This window comes from Schistocerca nitens, chromosome 1 (assembly GCF_023898315.1).
Source record: "Schistocerca nitens isolate TAMUIC-IGC-003100 chromosome 1, iqSchNite1.1, whole genome shotgun sequence".
Lineage (NCBI taxonomy): Eukaryota > Metazoa > Arthropoda > Insecta > Orthoptera > Acrididae > Schistocerca > Schistocerca nitens.
Window position 1 is genome coordinate 493346257 of NC_064614.1, and position 21196 is coordinate 493367452.

General features: G+C 38.3%; 1 protein-coding gene across 1 annotated transcript in view; it reads left to right on the forward strand.

The window, feature by feature from the left end:
- LOC126252642 (ras GTPase-activating-like protein IQGAP1) overlaps positions 1 to 21196 on the forward strand; it is a 367157-nt gene that overhangs the window by 132515 nt on the left and 213446 nt on the right. The window contains exons 11-12 of the mRNA XM_049953548.1: positions 5799 to 5933; positions 16189 to 16345. Of these exons, the coding sequence (XP_049809505.1) occupies positions 5799 to 5933; positions 16189 to 16345 (292 nt within the window). The remainder of the gene's footprint in view (positions 1 to 5798; positions 5934 to 16188; positions 16346 to 21196) is intronic.

Here is a 21196-nt window from a genome sequence, read left to right on the forward strand (position 1 = left end):
CTGTCACGGCTCAAGATGTTTGGACAGAAATTACACGACATAACAGGGTTCTTGGACCAGTGCTCTCATATACGTGGCCTCACACTTACACACGTATGGACTACAATTGCCAGAAATTTCCTTATTTCCATAAGTGTAACTCCTTTCCACTTCGATAATGAGCAGGTGGGTGAAAGGGAATTTGTGCTTTGTAATTTCCTGATGCATTGTTGAGCATACAGATTAGTTTGTTCCTTTATGTGTTTCGTCATACTGTCTGTGAGGAAATATGAGAAAAATTCTGTTGGTGCACTGTTCTGGTCTAAACTGACATCATTGCATATTCCGGATTGTCCTGAGAATAGGTCGATGTCTGGCACACGATCAGTAGTCGTCCAACCTTCCTCAGAATCGGTGCGGCGCGCAGGTCTCAGCTTCCCCCTCACCGTCGGGACCTGATGAAGTATCGGTGGACATGGTAGGACCAGCAGGTTCAGTGGGAATGCAGTGGCTGTATAGAGTACTATAAAGTGTGTAGAGAAATAGTACAATACCTGATGATTGGAGGATTTGTTCCCATCTTCAAAAAAGGCAATAAAAGACTTCATAAAAACTACAGAGGAATAACCCTTATGAGTCATATAGCCAAGGTTTTTGAAAGAATTTTACTAAATTGAATAAGTGAAAAGATAGAAAAGGACCTGAGTAAAGAACAGCATGGGTTTAGGAAAGGAAGAAGCATGATCAACCTGATTTTTCTATCCGTCAACTGATGGAAAAAAATTGGGAATATAACAAAATGGTGATAATGGTTTTTATAGACATAGAAAAGGCATATGATTCGGTCAACAGGGAAAGACTATGGGAAGAAACGAAGAAGATATGTATAGAAGATGGATGCATTAATGTAATAAAGACAATGAACAGAGGACACAATTGTAGAATTAGAACACCATTGGGGAACTCTGAATACTTTGAAATAAGACAAGCACTTAAATAAGGAAGTGTTCTATCTCCTGCACTTTTTAATGTTGTGATGGAGGGAATGAATTGGGCAGTTAAAGATATAGTAAAAGAAAAAGACAAAAAGATGATTTTTGCAGATGATATGGTAATATGGGGCGATAAAGAGGTAGGTGTACAGTTACAACTTGATGCGTGGAAGGAAATAATAAAAAGGTATGGATTAAAAATAAATAAATAAAGAGAAGAATGAAGAAATGGTATTTGGAAGAGAGAAAGGGATGAATGGAATTACTTTGAATGGAGAACCCCTCAAAGTGGTAGTCAGTTTCACTGACTTAGGGAGTGAAATATCTAGTGATGGAAGAATAACTAACAAAATTAATAGGATGTTACGGAAGGGAGACAATTTCTACCAAACAATAAAACACCTGATTTGGAATAAGGACATTTAAAAAGAAAAAAGCAAAACTCATGTATCAGAGTTATTACTTCCCTATTGTCACCTATGGAGGAGAAACAGGGACAGTGACAGAAAGGGACTGGAGCAGACTGCAAGCAGGGGAAATGAAATTTCTCAGAGCAGTTAAGGAAAAAACAAGAATGGACAGAGTAAGGAGTGTAGGTATTAGAAAGGACCTTAAACGGGTATTTTATTGGTCCTGTAAATAACATTTTGAACAACTGTACAATTGTAAAAGCGGACAAGTCATTATGCTTATAAACTAGGAATATACCCACAGTATGGATATTTAAGTGCAACAAAGTTTTACAGCACATAATGAACTTCAGTACATAATATATGTAAGTATTGTACTGATGCTACAGTGTGGCAGTTTTAGGTGGAGGATATTTTGAACATGGATAGCATAAGGTAACAGTAGATGTCAGGTTTCAACTACCACATTTATGAAATTGCCAACTACAGTGAGCAGAGTGAAAAAGACTAATCCTGGTTAAACATGACATTTGAATATGGCTCCCAGAACATTCAGAGGGAATCGGCAGTCCATATCATGAATGTAGAGTGCTAGCCCTGCGAGTGGAAGATAGCCCTTCTTCACCTGCACCAGTCCTCTATCCTTGTACGGTTTACGCTACCATTTTTTCAGGCACAAAGCCAGCTAGTGCATTAGTTTCTGTACTATAATGTAAGTTTTGATAACAGAGCTACAGCTTGGTTTAAAAATACATTGCTATGACATTTATTATTGGGCACTAATGAGAGTTCGTTTCTCTTTAATCATGGATGAACAAGGAACTTCAATATGCTATTGGTCGATATACATCATGGCAAATTCTTTTTCTGGGTTTTGGGGCTAGTCTGTTCAGTTTTGCAACTTTGTATTTTTTGTGACATTGATTTTGTTAATTTGATTCAAGAGTTTTGATTTAAAAAAGCCTTTATTCATAAAGGCTCCTCAGTGCCCTTTTTTTATCTTATGCTATAGGCTTGAATATCTCATCATTTTCCAGTTTTTCATCTTGTGCAATTGTAATGCACTCACAGTCCCAAGTCTCTCTTTCAGTGAAATCTCTCATTATTCTTCTATGTATCACTGCGGTGGTAGGAGGTAGAGCCTCTCCGTACTGATACTCTATGTTGCTTGCATAAATTAATTACCTTAACTTCTTCGAAACAGTGTCAATCTGTCTTCAGTTTAGCTCATTGTCTTTCATCATCCCTAAAAACTAAGCTGAATCTACTCCTAAAACAGTCCACTTTCATCCCACAACACATACATGTGTTCCATATTGTTTACAGATAAATTGAATAAGGTAGATCGTATAACTGATTCTTGAGGCACACCGTGCTTTATGCTTATAACTTATGATCTTTATAAGTTTTCAACAGTTAAATATTGTCTTCTGTTACTGCGACACAATGTTATGCAATCTGCAGCGTGCCCTCAATTAACAGCTTTCTGTAGTTTCTGGAGCAAGACAGGCAAGCAGTTAGTCTGTTGAGCATGAGCCTTTCCAATATTTTTGAAAAGCCTGATACTAGAGTCTGTAGTTATCTCCTTTTTTGTATAAAGGCACTTTCTTAATTCATGAGTTGATCAGGAAATACGCCTTCCTGTAATGACCCATTTCAAGAAGGTGTGGAAGAGGAGGTGCAGGTGGTGACAGGGTGACAGGATGAAATCAAGAAGGTAATTTTGTTGAAAATACTCTTGTTTTTATGACGATGTGACAGTTTTGTGCCTATAAAGATGTCAGTTTTTACCCTGGCGTTGACGCTATTATGATGTGAGAAGATGGCATATTATGGCAACTGTTGCTGCATCTTTACATATAATATTTCCTTAAATACATTTAGGGCCCCCGTTGTGTAACAGTTTTATAATACTGTTCTTTGTTGAACAGACTGTCAAACATGACACGTTCCTAAGATATGTAGATTTCTACCAGTACAGACTTCATGTCAAGTTAGATTATTTTGGTAACTTCAAGATTTCCGCAAAGTGTGCTGTACTTTTTCCAAACAGCTGTTTCGGGAGATTGGACCCCTTTGCAATATGCTTGTGTATTTCTATTATGTTTAAAGGTTGGGTTTCATCAGAATTTTCGAAAAGATGTGGCTATTGGCTTGTGTTTCTGAAAAGATGAAGTCCATGATCATATATGCCTTTGTGGTAAACCTGCATGTGTTCACTGTTGAGTACCCTCCCAATCCCCTTCACACACACACACACACACACACACACACACACACACACTTGTGTTTACTGTCAATGGCCCTCATTGTCCAAATAAATCAAAGTTTAACTCATATGTGCCCAACATGACTCTTAAATATAGGCAAATGATGTCCACATCTGTGCTAATGATGGTCCATTGATGCAAAAGACTAATTTGTTAAAAATCCAGAAATCAAACATTTTGCAACTAGGTCTAAAAGGAAACGATACAAGATAATAATTTGTATTTTGCTTCCTAAACACTGGAAGGACGAAGTGACTCAATTTTGCCCTGCCTTTCTATACCTGTTTGATTTCAGATTGGTTTTTTTCCTCTTAGTTTCATCATTCACTTCTGCAAGGTACCTCCCTGTACTTCTCAGTTAAATTGTGTTTAGTCCTGATTCATCTGGTCTTTGCTTTAAACACAGCTGTCTTATTTATAAATACAGGATGTTTCACATATAATGTATATACCTTCTCTGGCAGTACATGGTAATTAATATCCCCATAGGCAGGCTGTGATCACCATATGAGTCCAGCACATTGCATGGACAATGTGCCAGATGGCATATTGTTTTTAGCTGAGAATATTAAATGAGAATAAACTAGATGAGCAGGAGCAGCCTTAGAGAGAAAGAAAGCATTCTTGTGCCATTTACTCCTTCAGACTGTGATTCTACTGACACACTGTTCTGTTGTGCTAAATAGCACAACTGATTTTTATAATTTCTTTCCAGAGCTGCTTTTAACTAGTTCATTTCTTGTTAAAATTGATATGCTGTATGGTGCACTGTACGGGTAATGGACACAAGTGTCATGCAGTTGTCAAAGCCTGACTATGAGGATATTGGTTCCTGCATAATGCTGGAGACCAGCACTTGCATCACTCATAAAACATCCAGGGTATGCGTGCTGATGATACTTAACTACCATACTTCACTAGTTCTCCTGTATGACCTATCAATCACTGATAGGTTGCTATTGTGTTCTGTAATTAGTCTGCTGTCAATTTTTAATCAATTCCCTCAACATGTGTGCTTTAAATGTCTTGCTTCTTTCATTATAAACATATTTACAAAATTTTGGAGGCACATCTGTGTTTTCAAATAACTGCATTTTTCAACCTATGTACTGCTCCTGTTTTGATTGCTAGTAAGCAGAAACTCCTCTTCTGTTGCAAATGTTGCGGTATTATTACATGTTAATTTTCATAGTTTAATTCTGCTAGTAAAAATGTAAATGCAATGTCATAACATACACAGTGAAACTGATTTCATTGAAGTGGCAGCAATGAGTTTCAGATGTTAATAATCAGCCAGTGCTTGGGAAAAAGTGGTTGTCCAAACATTTTACATATTTTTGCTTGCTATTATTTGACAAGTAACCTTTATGCTGTTTCTGTTTTTGGATCTAACTGTTCTAGTATGTAACGGTAACTCCTTAAATAGATAATTTGCTACTGTGAAAAAGTTTTTATTCTTGTACTGTGGCACAAAATAATATTCAGTTCCACAAGATTGTCACTTCAGATGTGTATTTGAGAGGTCCATATTATTTAATGTGTGTTGTTTTGAACCCTACAAACTTGTCTCTGTGGATTTCCACTTTTGAATAGACGTTGCAGGTGTCAACTCACATCCTGAAGCTATATGCCAGTCCTGCATGCACGACCTGACAGCACAGTATAGTCTTAAAATTAGCATAATGGTCAACTGATCAAAAAATAAACCTATTGCTCCTCTGTTTGGCAAGATGGCAAGACATCCAGTCAATGTTGGGCTCCTACACCAATCTGGGAGTGTCTTGTTCGTTTCCTTAAAAGGCTTTATTTTAAGTGGTAAACTGAGGCTTGTTCACTCATCTTTCTTCATAATTTCTATATTTATCCAATGGATTCCTGTATACACCAGCCACATAACGTTAACTATAGGCCTAACGTTCCTGGTAGGATAGTGGTGTATGTTTACCTTGAAACTTCCTTGAAAAGAATCTGGTTTAAGAGATATATTGTGTTTATGATATTGCTGACTGTCTTACTGAATTTAAAGTATTCCTGGAAAATATTATTAGCTTGTCAGCTATTCTTAAGCCGTAAGAAAGATTGTGACCAAAGTCTTTCATTTTAGATACCACAAGATGTAGAGTTAAAGATGAATTGTTAATTTACAGAGAGATTTGACACTGGAAGAGATCACTGCAAGTGTACGTGTCCTTTCAAATATAGCAGCAATCACTGAGAGTGTAGATGCAGGAGATGCTGAGCAGACATGGTCAGCGATATCCCAACCTCAACTGCATTTTTCTGTGAGTGTGTATATTTATTTTATCGCACATAATTAAAATTAGTCTTCTATCATATTTGAGGGCCACAAAATCATAAACAAATTAGAAATATTGGAAATAAAAACCTCAGCAAATGGAACAGCTACTACAGGCCTGATCTAAAAGAGGAAGCAATGAATATCCACCTTCAGAAACTAGTGTTTCCATACTTGGAATAAATAAGCAAGTGATAGGACATGTCTCTAACAGAATCCTCGATCAGTTTACGCCCACATGATGTGCAAGATACACATGAACCCTTAAAGTAATTGTTTATGTTTGTATCAGAAAGACAGTTCACTTGAGAAAACTGTAAAATTTTGAGTAGACTTTATGGCTGGCTGATTTTTACCTCCAGGTGGCAAAATTTCAGAACTCCTGATGAACACAATAAAATAGGAAAGATCGATCTGCAGCTTTTGAAACTCTTGCAGAGGAGAGAGGGGTATTTTTGAAAGTTTATGAATGAGCAACAGATCACTCAGGTACCGGGATGAAAGATACTCACCTGATGTAGTGATGAGGGAAGACGGAGATACCCCGCGTTTTCAATAAATTCGAAATACACGCGAATTATCTCCCAAAACACAAAAATGTGAATTTACCTTATGTATACTATTTCATAGCAAACTGAATCCAGGTGAACTATTTTATCATAGATAGTTTGAAATGGCTATATTCTCTTCATATAAATATTGAATAAGTAATCAGTTTTCAGTTACTGGTGTTGCACAACATCTAGCGAAGCTTAGTTTGGAAAGCGAATGTGTGTAAGAACACATTTGCAAAATAAAGGGTGCACATATGCACAAACATGACGATTTATCCAACATCATTTACACTCTGGCGACGTGTCAGCTGTGAATGGTCTGTAAGTTACCAGCTCCGTATGGCTATGCGGGATTCAGCTGTGGGACCTAGCATTTTAGAACAAAGAAACTTGTATGTTTAACTGCTAGTAAGTATAAGTTTTAGGTTGGGAGGGGAGGGTTTTGAACTATGATTGTATAAGGTACTGGTAGAGGTCAACCATGGACAACCTCGTTTGCAAGGCTGCAGACTGCAGCAAGCAATTGCATGGTAGTAATTATCATATGTTTTGTGTACTCCCTTTTGCCTTGGTTTGAGTGTTGCTCATTTTCTTATTTTGAGTATGATTCTCCCAACACCATATGGGATCGATGATCCCTATGACCACATGTTTGTTCTGTTTTCACAGAACACAGAACATGGGTGTAGGTCTGCTGCCATGCAAGAGGGAGTGGGGTTGTTCCCCCGCACTTCTTCCCACCCCTCTACTGGTCAAAATTCTCATTTATCTACACTTGCAGCCACTGCCACAGCATAGTGTCCACACTTATAGTAAGCAGAAGGCATTCAATGTATTTTGACAAGGTTGAGGAGAAAATGTTGCTTCTGAGTGGGAATGATCATTTGTTGAAACTTTAAATGAAGCTAAAAGAAGAAGAAAAGCATAGAGCATTTCAGGGAAAAATACTGTTGAAGTTGGGGCAAAAGCGAACTTCCCAATTGTTATGGAGAACAAAAACAATTTATTCTCTTTTATTAATATTTTATCTTCAACCACTTTTTTTTTTTTTTACTGTCATTTTCGTCTTTCGTCTTCAGGCACATAGCATTGCGTTGTTTTAGATTTAAACGTCCAATCATTTACAAAAAGAAACAGGTCCAAATTTTGGCCAATATATACTGATTTTGCCCAAAATGAATGTTAAATTTTCAAGTCCCTACATATAACATGTTGGTATGTAGACACATGGCACAGCCTGGGGTACCTATCACTCTGTATTCATAGTTAGGGGATCCAAAGGGGATATGACAAAATACATACCAGAAATTTATGCTGGAAAATGAAGAAGGAAGAAGAATTGCAGAGGAGGAAGAGGAGGAGGAGGAGGAAGAAGGTGAAGGTGGTGATTACTTTATGTGGGTGGGAAGCAAAGGTACTATGATTTGTCATTTTGAAAAATGCAGAGTTGCACTGTGGTTCTGAGTAATCCATAAATTCTGAGTAATCCATAAACTACAAGTCCTACTATGTCTGACTGTATAAGGCAGTTAAAAGGCAGTGGACCATTCCTAGTAAAGTACTGTGGTGCAAAACAACCTTTTGGTTGATGACAGCTTTACCTTTATGAAAGTAATATCGATCATGTTACTTTTCTTGGGTACTTATTCCACATACTCCAGTTGTATAATTCTAATTTGTTTTGCAGCACATACCTCTATCAGACTATTCAGTTTCTCCTTGTTCCATTAACAATTTTTTTTTGTGATCAATGAATCATCTAGATAGGGATGGGTGGTTGGGAAATGAAAGGGACATCGGGTTCACTGCGTGCATGGAGGGTGATGGGCTCTTGTACAGGGAGCCAATCGATGAGTAAGATAGAAGATAAGTTCAAGAAAGGAGTATAGGGGAGCTAGTGGATCTGGAGTTGCAGAAAGAGCTAGGGAAAGGCTACAATGAGTAGTCAATGGTGTAGTGTATAAGCAACAAGGTAAGTATGAAGTTTATTTTGAGACTGGAGGACTGAATGGGGAGAGAATATGGCGAGCATTGGAAGACAGGGATATCAAGGCATTGTGTATTGTTGGCAGAAATAGAAATTTATAAGTAATGTGTAGTTCAAATGGTCTTGGGTATTTCAAATTAATTTCTGGTATATTTGTCTAGATGTGTATAACAATATTTTGCTCCAAAAGAACTGGGGCGTACTGAAACTTCAGAGCTAACACCCAGACCTCCAAATTTCAACTACTGATCAGAACCAAAGGTTGTGTGTCAATAGACTATCAACCAAAACTCTGATTTAGTTCATGCTGTGTGGTGTCATCCAGTAGAAGATGCGTAAACGGTAATTAAAGTACAGAGTATAGAGAAACTGTACCTGTTAGCTATGAATGTGATGCTCGCTGATAGGTGAGTTGGTAGAGCGGCGGATCGTTGTACTGAAGGTCCTGGGTTCGAAACCCACTGATTGTGTTTTTTTTTTTTTTAAAAAAACGTTTAATTGATCCTGACGTGTAGAATTCCATTTTGGAGTTTGTAGCAATATTCTTTTGGCAGTCCGCTTTCACTGCGTTAGTTGAAAGTAGCAAACCTGTAGCGTACATTTGCATGGATAAAATCACATCTATCTATTCAAATGTACTCTATAGGTTTGCTACTTCCAACTAATGAAGCAAAAGCAGACTGCCAAAAGAACATTGTTACATACTCCAAAACATCCTTCTACGTGTCAGAAAAATGATCTCCCATATAACAATTTCAAACAAACAGTTAAAAAATAATCTCAATCCATTGTTTTTGAACTCGGGATCTTCAGTACTACGATATCTCACTCTACTAATTCACTCACCACCGATCTTCACATTCACAGCTCACAGGTACAGTTTCCCTATACTCCGTAGTTCTGGTGTTACTTTTAATTACCATTTACACATGTTCTGCTGGACGACAGCACACAACACGAACTAAATTGGCGCTTTGGTTGATACTCTGTCGATACACAACATTTAATACCAATCTGAGTGACTGACATCTAGACGTATGAGCATAAGCTTTTCTGATAAGAACTGGTATGTAATACAAGTGCTTAATGCATGCACTTTGTGTAGAGTATAATGTGCCAAAAATAATTGTATCAGAATTTTGCAAAAACTAAACTGTAGAGCTCTAGATACTGCAGAAGAAATCTGATGTGATGAAAGAGAACACATTGCTTGTTGACAAAGAGTGTTGATGGAGGAAAACTGTGTATGGTAATTTGTTTTTATTTTTTACAGTAATCCCAATTTTCTTCTTCATCCTCCTCATTCTTTCTCTCTAAATTTTCTTGAAGTGTGACTATAAAAAGATACCATAATACTGCCTAGAACTGTAATCAAGATCATAGTATAAGATACAGAAAAGTAGTCATGGTGCCCGAAGTAATTATTGCAAGGTTGTCAAACACAAAATCAGATAAGATTGAAATTGTATCTCAAGCTTTCAGAAATAGAAAATAGTTTTTTTATTGGAGAAAGGTGAACAGGTTGATAAAGGGAAAACGTTTGTTATGTTAAAAATGAGCTCCAGGCCAGAAACGAGAAAGACAGCATGCTGCAATGTTTGTCGTGGTGACTGACCAGTGCATGTCTACTGCTTTGTCTGCTGTAATTTCAGCCTGTTTGACTTCAATATCTAAAATGTGAAGTTGGTGTGTAGGCATTAAACTCTTTATGATACTGTTTCAGTTTGGTACCGTATGGTTATAATTAAAGTGCAGCTACACTCTCTCTCTCTCTCTCTCTCTCTCTCTCTCTCTCTGTGTGTGTGTGTGTGTGTGTGTGTGTGTGTGTGTGTGTGTGTGTGTGTGTGTGTGTGTCCACAAGGGTTTCTTAGATTAAGTGACTCTCAATCCAATAAAGATAAAAATAGGTGTACATAGTCCAGAAGTATCAGTGTAAGGTAGAAAGAAATGCGTACCACAGATGAAGAGTATTAAAATCCTAACTGCCAAAGCATTCACAACAAATGCTAGAGTTTGAAGTACTCCTGCAAAGCAGTGAAGTTCTCATAATAATAGATACACAAAGCTGGTTTAAACCTGAAATTGATATCAATGAGATTTTTGGGGATAATTTGGGTACATATCAAAAGGATAGGCAAACGGTGAATGGGGATGGGTGTATTTGTCGTAGTAGACAAGACTGGGACACTCAGATGTTTAGGATGGGTGGTAGGGACAGAGCATCGAGTGACCTTATACTGAGTGCACTATCCGAAAATTACCTCGAGCAGTTAAACAGAGAACCGACTCATGGAGATAACATCTTGGACCTACTGATAACAGACAGACCCGAACTTTTCGACAGTGTAAGCACAGAACAGGGAATCAGTGATCATAAGGCCGTTGCAGCATCCCTGAATGTGGACGTAAATAGGAATATAAAAAAAAAGGAGGAAGGTTTATCTGTTTAGCAAGAGTAATAGAAGGCAAATTTCAGACTACCTAACAGATCAAAACGAAAATTTCTGTTCCGACACTGACAATGTTGAAGCAATCGTAAAACGCGTTTTAGACAGGTACGTGCTGAGTAAAACTGTGAGGGACGGAAAAACCCACCGTGGTTCAACAACAAAGTTAGGAAACTACTGTGAAAGCAAAGAGCTTCACTGTAAGTTTAAACACAGCCAAAACCTCTCAGACAAACAGAAGCTAAACAATGTCAAAGTTAGCGTAAGGAGGGCTATGCGTGAAGCGTTCAGTGAATTCGAAAGTAAAATTCTATGTACCGACTTGACAGAAAATCCTAGGAAGTTCTGGTCTTACGTTAAATCGGTAAGTGGCTTGAAACAGCATATCCAGACACTCTGGGGTGATGATGGCATTGAAACAGAGGATGACACGTGTAAAGCTGAAATACTAAACACCTTTTTCCAAAGCTGTTTCACAGAGGAAGACCACACTGCAGTTCCTTCTCCAAATACTCGCACAAACGAAAAAATGGCTGACATGGAAATAAGTGTCCAAGGAATAGAAAAGCAACTGAAATCACTCAACAGAGGAAAGTCCACTGGACCTGACGGGATACCAATTCAATTCTACACAGAGTACGCGAAAGAACTTGCCCCCCTTCTGACAGCCTTGTACCGCAAGTCTCTAGAGGAACGGAAGGTTCCAAATGATTGGAAAAGAGCACAGGTAGTTCCAGTTTTCAAGAAGGGTCGTCAAGCAGATGCGCAAAACTATAGACCTATATCTCTGACATCGATCTGTTGTAGAATTTTAGAACAAGGTTTTTGCTTGTGTATCATGTCATTTCTGGAAACCCAGAATCTACTCTGTAGGAATCAACATGGATTCCGGAAACAGTGATCGTGTGAGAGCCAACCCACTTTATTTGTTCATGAGACCCAGAAAATATTAGATACAGGCTCCCAGGTAGATGCCATTTTCCTTGAATTCCGGAAGGCATTCGATACAGTTCTGCACTGTCGCCTGATAAACAAAGTAAGAGCCTACGGAATATCAGACCAGCTGTGTGGCTGGATTGAAGGATTTTTAGCAAACAGAACACAGCATGTTGTTCTCAATGGAGAGACGTTTACAGGCGTTAAAGTAACCTCTGGCATGCCACAGGGGAGTGTTATGGGACCATTTCTTTTAACAATATATATAAATGACCGAGTAGATAGTGTCAGAAGTTCCATGCGGCTTTTCGCAGATGATGCTGTAGTATACAAAGAAGTTAAGGTGCAGCGTTAGAAAATTGTAGTGAAATGCAGGAAGATCTGCAGCGTATAAGCACTTGGTGCAGGGAGTGACAACTGACACTTAACATATACAAATGTAATGTATTGCGAATACATAGAAAGGAGGATTCTTTATTGTATGATTATATGGTAGCGGAACAAACACTGGTAGCTGTTACTTCTCTAAGATATCTGGGAGTATGCTTGCGGAACAATTTGAAGTGGAATGATCATATAAAATTAATTGTTGGTAAGGCGGGTACCAGGTTGAGATTCATTGGGAGAGTCCTTAGAAAATGTAGTCCATCATCAAAGGAGGTGGCTTACAAAACACTCGTTTGACCTATACTTGAGCATTGCTCATCAGTGTGGGATCCGTACCAGGTCAGGTTGATGGAGGAGATAGAGAAGATCCAAAGAAGAGTGGCACGTTTTGTCACAGGGTTATTTGGTATGCATGATAGCGTTACAGGTTTAGCAAACTCAAGTGGCAGACTCTGCAAGAGAGGCACTCTGCATCGTGGTGTAGCTTGCTGTCCAGGTTTCGAGAGGGTGCATTTCTGGGTGAGGTATCGAGTATATAGCTTCCCCCTACTTATACCTCCCAAGGAGATCACAAATGTAAAATTAGAGAGAGATTCAAGCGCGCACGGAGGCTTTCCGGCAGTCGTTCTTCCCGCGAACCATACGCGACTGGAACAGGAGAGGGAGGTAATGACAGTGGCACGTTAAGTGCCCTCCGGCACACACCATTGGGTGGCTTGCAGAGTATAAATGTAGATGTAGATTCTAAAATCCACTGAAGTAGAAATTGAAGTTGCATGTGAGATTTATTGGACAAGACTCAGTATCAGAGGTGGGCATAAAGTGATAATGGATCCTTCTGTTGTTCACCATACTTGTCTCCTGATGTAAATAAAAACCTTAGAGAAAACCCTAGTTCATTTGTACATAAGTTCCCCCTCATTCTGTAATCATCGTGGAGACTTTAACCGTCCAAAAATTAATTGGGTCAATTACAGTTTTATTAGTGGTGGGCATAAGACATCCTGTGAAACGTTACTAAATGCCTTCTCTGAAAACTACCTAGAACTGACAGTTAGCAACCCCACTCTTGATGGAAATATACTGGATCTAATGGCAACAAACAGACCTGACCTGCTTGAGGACATAGACATCAAAACTAGTATCAGTGACCATGACACGGTTATGACAATAATCATTACCAAAGTACAAAGGATAGCTTCAAAAAGCAGAAAGATATTTATGTTTTGTAAACTAGATAAAAAATCAGTAGTGTCATACCTCAGTGAAGAACTTGAAACTTTCAGCACCAGACAGAAGCATGTAGAGGAACTATAGCTCAAGTTTAAAAGAATAGTTGATGGTGCAATGGACAGGTACATACCCAGTAGAACAGTTTATAATTGAAGGGAAACTGTAAAGAAACTTCTAGAGAAACAGAGATTACTGCAAAATAGGTGTAAAACAAAGTGTAGGGCTAGAGATAGAGAGATGCTGAATGAAACACGTTTGGCTGTCAAGAGAGCGATGTGTAAAGGCCTTCAATGACTGGCAAAGCAGAATATTCTCAAATGATATTTTATAAAAGTCAAAGAAATTATAATCATATTTAAAGGCTGTTAGTGGTATCAAAGTTAGTGTCCAGTCGCTAGCAAATGAGACAGGAAATAAAATTGAGGGTAGCAAAGGGAAAGCTGAAATGCTTAACTCCATTTTCAAATGTTGCTTTACAGAAGAAAAGCCAAGAGAACTGCCCCAATTTAATCCTCTTACCACTGAAAAGATGAGTATTAGCATCAGTGGTATTGAGCAGTAGCTGAAATTGTTAAAATTGAAAAAGCTCCAGGGCCTGATGGAATCCCAATCAGATTCTATCGTGAATTTGTTGCTGAATTAGCGCCACTTCTAACTTTTTAATCTATTTTAGATCCCTCCAACAAAAACTGTGCCCAGTTCTTTGAAAACAGCACAGGTCATACCTTTCTGCAAGAAGGATAGTTGAAGTTATCCACAAATTTACCATCCAGTTTCCTTGACACTGATTGTTGTGAATCTCAAAACATATTCTCAACTCAAACATTATGAGCTATCTTGAACAGAATAACCTTCTCAATGCCAACCAGCATCGATTCTGAAAACATCGATCATGTGAAACCCAACTAGATCTTTTCTCACGTGACATAGTGAGAGCTTTAGATCAAGGCAGTCAGGTAGATCCAGTATTTCTTGATTTCCAAAAAGCATTTGACTCAATATCACACTTATGCTTATTGTCAAAAGTACGATCATATAGGGTATCAAGTGAAATTTGTGATTGGATTAAGAACTTTTTTGGAGGGAGGATGCAGTATGATATCTTGGATGGAGAGTCATCATCAGATGTAGGAGTAACTTCAGGTGTGCCTCAAGGAAGTGTGTTGGAACCCTCACAGTTCATGTTGTGTATCAATGACCTTGCAGACAATGTTAATAATAACCTCAGGGTTTTTGCAGATGATGCAGTTATTTACGATGAAGTACTGTCTGAAAGAAGCTCCATAAATATAGAGTCAGATCTTGATAAGATTTCAAAGTGGTGCAAAGATTGGGAACTTGCTTTAAATTTCTTAAACATAAAATTGTGCGCTGCAAAAAAAAAAAAAAAAAAAAAAAAAAAAAAAAAAAAAAAAAAAGTCAGTAAAGCAGGTGGTAGACTTCGGTTTATTGGTAGAATACTGGGTAACTGCAATCAGTCTACAAAGGAATTGCTTACAAGCCACTCATGCGACTGGGTGTAGGATATTGCTCAAATGTGTGGGGACCTGTACCAAGTAGGACTAAGAGGGGATATTGAATGCATACAGAGAAGGGCAGCACAGATGGTCACAGGTTTGTTTGATCTGTAGGAGAGTGTCACAGAGATACTAAAGGAATTGAACTGTGAAAGACTCTGGAAGATAGACATAAATTCTCCCGAGAAATTCTATTAATTAGGTTTCAGGACCGGATTTAAATGACTCAAGGAATATACTACAACCCCCCTACAAATTGCTCACAAAGGGATCGTGAGAGTAAGATTAGAATAATTACTGCACTTACAGAGGCCTTCAGTCAGTCAGTCATTCATGCCACACACTATATGTGAATGAAATGGTAAGAAACCCTTATAACAGGTACAGTGGGATGTATCGTCTGCCATGCACATCACAGTGGTTTGCAGAATACAGATGTAGATGTGTATATAGATGTAGAGGATCAGTGTGGACTGTAATTATTGTATGTCAGCGAAACTTGGTAGATAAACTAATGTGTTAACGCGGAAACAATTTACACTGGAAAAAAAATTAGTTCTAGTTTTGGCCATAAGGTGAGGTGCAATGCTGTCACTGACAGTATGACATGCACTCTCTCACTTGAAAAGCCATAATGGTGAGTGAGCAATATAGCTATCAATAAGAGAGACTGTGTGCTGCTAGTGAAGCTGTTTTATGTGCCGGACTGAGAGAGTATCGCTGACTGAATGGTCTGAGGATAGGCCCAATATCATTAAATGGTTCAAAGAGGATGATAACGAAATTCAAAACATGTAAGCTCAGTCTGGCACATGGAAGAGGAAGGCATGCTATCCTGGTGGGAGTTATTCATGAGGTTGCTGTTGCTGCAATTGACCTTGCAGCATGTGCCCTGGGTTGTGCTAGTGGTCATGCAGTGTCACAAGAATTGCCCTTCCCATAGTCAACAATACTGAAAGTTTGCTGATATTACACTGGTACCCATACAAGATCCAGACTGTGCAGCAACTGAAACCTCATGACCGACAGCAACATTCTGAATCTGCTCTTCAGTTTCTGTCATGTACCTCTGTGAGTAGCCGCACTGTAATTATAACCACCCGGTATGTGTTGAAAACTATGCATAGAAACTTTTGTGCATAATATAATGAAACTATTTATATGTGTTTTGTGTTCTCAGAACCTTGATCAAGGGTTGTGTGTTAAATATTGGCAAGTATTGAAAGCAAAACGCACATACAAACTGGCAAAGAAAATGCCTTGTCCATTGCTGACTTACTTTGATATTCAAGATTGCATAGATATTGTTCACCAGCAAAGTGAAGACAGCAATCAGAGTGAGTGAATTTTTATATAACTATAACATTTATATTGAATTTTAAATATAATCTAATATCACCTGTATATATTTGGCTGAATTTACTACAAGGAGCTTTGGTAAGTTAATTTGTAAACTGCAAAGGTTATCTACATATATCATTTGAGAGAATTAGGCACTTGTAATCCATAAATTGTAAAGTTCTCTGTTTGGATCCATTGTGTAGCATTACTTTTGAGCATAATATTGATGTGCTCAACTCATAGCAAGTTATGATATAAAATGTCTGTGATTTCTTGTTCACATGTGTCATTGACAGCAGTCAGTGTAAGTATGGAGAAAATTTAATGCTGTTTGAAAGTCTGTTGAGTTTTTAGATGTAGAAAGCATCAACAAAATGACAATCTAATAACCTACTGGCATATATAATAATTTGTTTTATTTATTTATTTCTTATATATTTGTTATATATAACCATGAGCTTGACGTAGACATGGAGCATGAGAAGAGTTTTGTTCAAACATGTCATTGTACATCACATATCAGCTATTAGTTAATGAACATGACAGCATTATGCAAAGGACAGATTGTTTCTCACTCTCCGGACTGTGGACTGGTCCATGGTTCGACTATAGCAGCAAGAGACTGTGTGTGTGTGTGTGTGTGTGTGTGTGTGTGTGTGTGTGTGTGTGTGTGTGTGTGTGTGTCTTTCCTCTTCAGAAGAAGGCCTTTGGGACAAAAGCTTCAATCTATAACAGTCTTTTTGTTGTGCATGTCTGTAACTTGCCTTCTCTATATGGTCAGTAGCAATCTATCCTTTTCATATTATTATCATGAAAATATCATTAGACATTTTTGTAATATAAATACCTTAAGGAATGATTATTACTTTCACATGGGGAAGATGACATGTGAAGGACAACAGTTTGATAGACTCAGTTGTTGTACAACAGGTCTGATAGTGACTAAAAGACTTAATCTTACATCAATATTAAATACAAATGAATCCAAAGTAACAATTACATTTTGTGAGTGGTTGTGCTCGTGATTGGGCTAATTCAGGCTTTTTCAACTGTGTGCCATGGGGCAGAGATGCCCTTGAGTGTCAGTGAGTTCACCAGCGGGATGGTGCAAATAGTATGGATTACCCACTGAGTAGCCATATTGCACACTGCTGTGTATATAAAATCTACTTGACCTCTCCTGCCTACATCCACTTAGCTGTCCCAGTATATCACATAGACCATGGCCTGGCTTCTTGCCACCCGTATGTTAACTGTTTATGCCCACCAGTGCTCACAAGTGCCTAACTGCCTGCATGTGGGCACTTGAGCTAAACAACTTAGTCTAGTGGGTACGTCTGTAGTTTGTGGTAGGCAACAGTTTGATATTAGCCACTCATGTGATTAGACAGCTAGTTGTATCACTTTCATCCATGGTCGTACCTTTGATTGGATAGGAAATGCCTATGACTGGACTGCAGGTGGTAGTTGGTGGGAGCATGGAACAGGTCTTGTATCTCAATATCCTGCAGGTAAAGGTCGTGCAGACTGTGGGTTTGTTGGCAAGAAGGCTTATTGATGGGAGATTATATTGCTTATGTTGGGTGGATAATGAAATACCATGATGGAGGTTATAGTCAGGCTTTGTGTAGGATATCCCTTTTCTTGATGCATTAGAGTGGGTAGTCAGACTTTCAATTTGAACTTTTTATGGTGGACTAAGTGGTTTTGCATTATAAGAGGAATGCTGATTAGTGTCTGGTTTGTAGAGACTTTCGGTTAATTGGTATCAAGGGAATAAGTGGCTAAAGATATTTGTTTTATTTTCTCAGCTATCTTGTTTGTTTATTTCTACAGAGTGATTATTCACAGTTGTTCTGAACATCACATTTTATTATTTCTTTGATTAATATTGGGCCTGGTGAATATTGTATTAGGATGTTTTTATAGACCACCAGCATCTGCAACAAACATCGCAGAATGTTTCAGGGAAAGTCTTGAGTGCATAGGAAATAAATATCCATTAGTTATAGATGGACACTTTAATCTGGCGTCCATTGAATGGGAAAATTACCCGTTTATCACAGGGGGCAGAAGCAAAGACTCATGTGAAGTTATTCGAGGAGCGCTATCAACATACAACCTTGAGCAATTGTCTGAAGGACATCATCTTTACACCACTGACTGTTATAAGTTTTTATTACATTATTGCAATTTCAGCCTTAGACCATTATCAAGTGATATTATGGCTTTCAGCCATGTCAACATAATGTAAGATGACACATTTGTATGTCATTGTCAATGATATTGTTACACAGTGCGAGCACATATATTCAAACATGCATTAGACCACAGCTGCAGACTGCTGTTTGCAGGCTAGTAATAAAAACTTATGACAGTCATTGGTGTGAAGATGATGTCCTTCAAAAAATTTGCTATGACTGTGAAACCCAGCTACAAAAAGTTTATTCTTGAGGAATGGGTTAGAAAACCAACTCGAGATGGGAGCATATTAGATATCTTGGTGACAAACAGACCTGTTCTTTTTGAGGACGTTAATCTAGAAGAAGGTATTAGCAACCATAATGTCATTGTGTCTTCAATGTCAGTGGAAGTTGCAAAAAAAAAAAAATCAAAGAAACAGTGTAGAGTTTTCTTGTTTGGGAAAGCTAATAAAAGTGTCATTAATGAATATCTTCATAGTAAGCTGTAAGCATTCACCACGGGACACAAAGATATTGAGCATGTTTGGTCAGAATTTAAAGATATTACCCACCATGTGCTAGAGAAATGTGTGCCTAGCAAAAATATAGGGGAGGGAAAGGATCCACCTTGGTTCAACAAACATATCAGGAAGTTGTTGAGAAAGCAGAGAATTTTGCACAGTCGTTTTAAAAGTAGTCACTGCCCTACTGACAAACAGAAATTATGTGAAATGAAAGCTGCTGTCAAAAGGTAAATGAGAGATTCTTTTAATGAATTTGAAAGCAATATTTTATCTGCAGATTCTAAAACTAACCCCAAAAAATTATTTTGGTCGTACGTAAAATCTATGAATGCTACAAATAATTCAATACCTTCTCTTGCTGACAGTATGGGTATTGTAAAGGATGGTGATAAACAGAAGGCCAAAATTCTAAACCTATATTTCAAAACCTCATTTACGGTAGATGACTGCAGCACCATTCCCCCTTTCAATTATCGAACAAACACAAGGATGGCTGACAGTGTTTAGTGTATCTGGGGTTGCAAAACACTTAAGATCCTTAGATGCCAGGAAGGCATCTGGCCCAGACGGTATCCCCATAAGACTCTGTGTTGACTATGCTACAAATATAGAGCCAGTCTTATCCATCACCTATCAGAGGTCATTGGAACAGCGGACTGGGGCTGGAAGAAGGCACTGGTCATTGCAAGGGTAGAAAATCGGATACACATAATTACCGGCTAATTTTACTGACATCGATTTGTTATAGGATCATGGAACATATTTTGTGTTCAGACATAATTACCTTTCTAGACTGTGAGAAGCTCATCTGCAGAAACCGGCACAGTTTTAGGAAACAGCGGTCATGCAAGACACAGCTGGCCCTCTTTGTGCATGATATACAACAGCCTCTAGATATCGGCTCCCAGGTTGATGCCATATTCCTCAACTTTTGAAAGGCATTCGACTCAGTTCCGCACTGTCGCTTGCTCCAGAAAGTGCACGCTTATGGTCTATCCGATGACATATACAGTTGGATAGAAAGTTTTCTAACAGACAGAGCAGTATGTCGTCCTGAATGGGGAGACTTCAATAGAAACAAGCGTTACATCAGGTGTGCCCTAGGGCAGCATAATTGGTCCACTGCTTTTTATGATTTACATAAATGATCTGGTTGATGGTATTGACAGCGGCGTTAGACTGGTTGCCGATGATGCTGTAGTCTACAGGAAAGTAGTATCACATGAAAGTTGTGAACAAATCAATGAGGATTTGCAGAAAATAAATGCATGGTGTAATCACTATCAGTTATCTTTCAATATCAGAAAGTGTAACCTACTGCATATCACAAAGTGAAAATCCCCATTAATTTAAGAGTACAAAATAAATGCCCAGTCTTTGGAAGTGGTAACATCCATCACATATCTGGATGTGACTATTCGAAATGATCTCAAATGGAATGATCAGAATACACAAGTAATGGGTAAGGTGAACTCTAGATTGCAGTTTATTGGTAGAATCCTGAAGCGATGCAGTCCTTCAACAAAGGAAATTGCTTACAATACGTTAGTTCGTCCAGCTTAGAGTATTGTTCATCTGTAAGGAACCCTTACCAGTTGGGTATGATTCAAAAGATTGAGAAGGTCCAAAGAAGAGTGGCTAGATTCATGACTGATACATTTAGCCATCGCGAGAGTGTTACAAATCTCATAGAAAGTTTGAATGGGACACACTTGCAGATAGACAATGCGCTAAACAGAAGGGGCTGCTCACTGAATTCCAAAATCCAATCTTCGCCGAGGATGTAGAGCATATATTATTACTACCAACTTTCAAATCGTGCAATGATCACTATTCAAAGATAAGGGAAATTAGAGCTTATACTGAGGCGTTCAGACAGTCATTTTTCCCTCCCTTGATCCACCAGTGGAACAGACGGGGGAAATAAGACTTTGGTGCAAATAGTGCCCTCCTCCACACACCACTTGGTGGCTAGCGGAGTATATATGTAGATGTAGAATTGTGTTGCTAGTTTGATCAACAAAGAGAACATATACAATGAGATATCTGGAATGAAATAACAACAACATAAAAGGATTGACAGCTTCTCAACACATACAGGAAGCATTACATTTCAGGCAGGCACATTGAAAGAAGACTG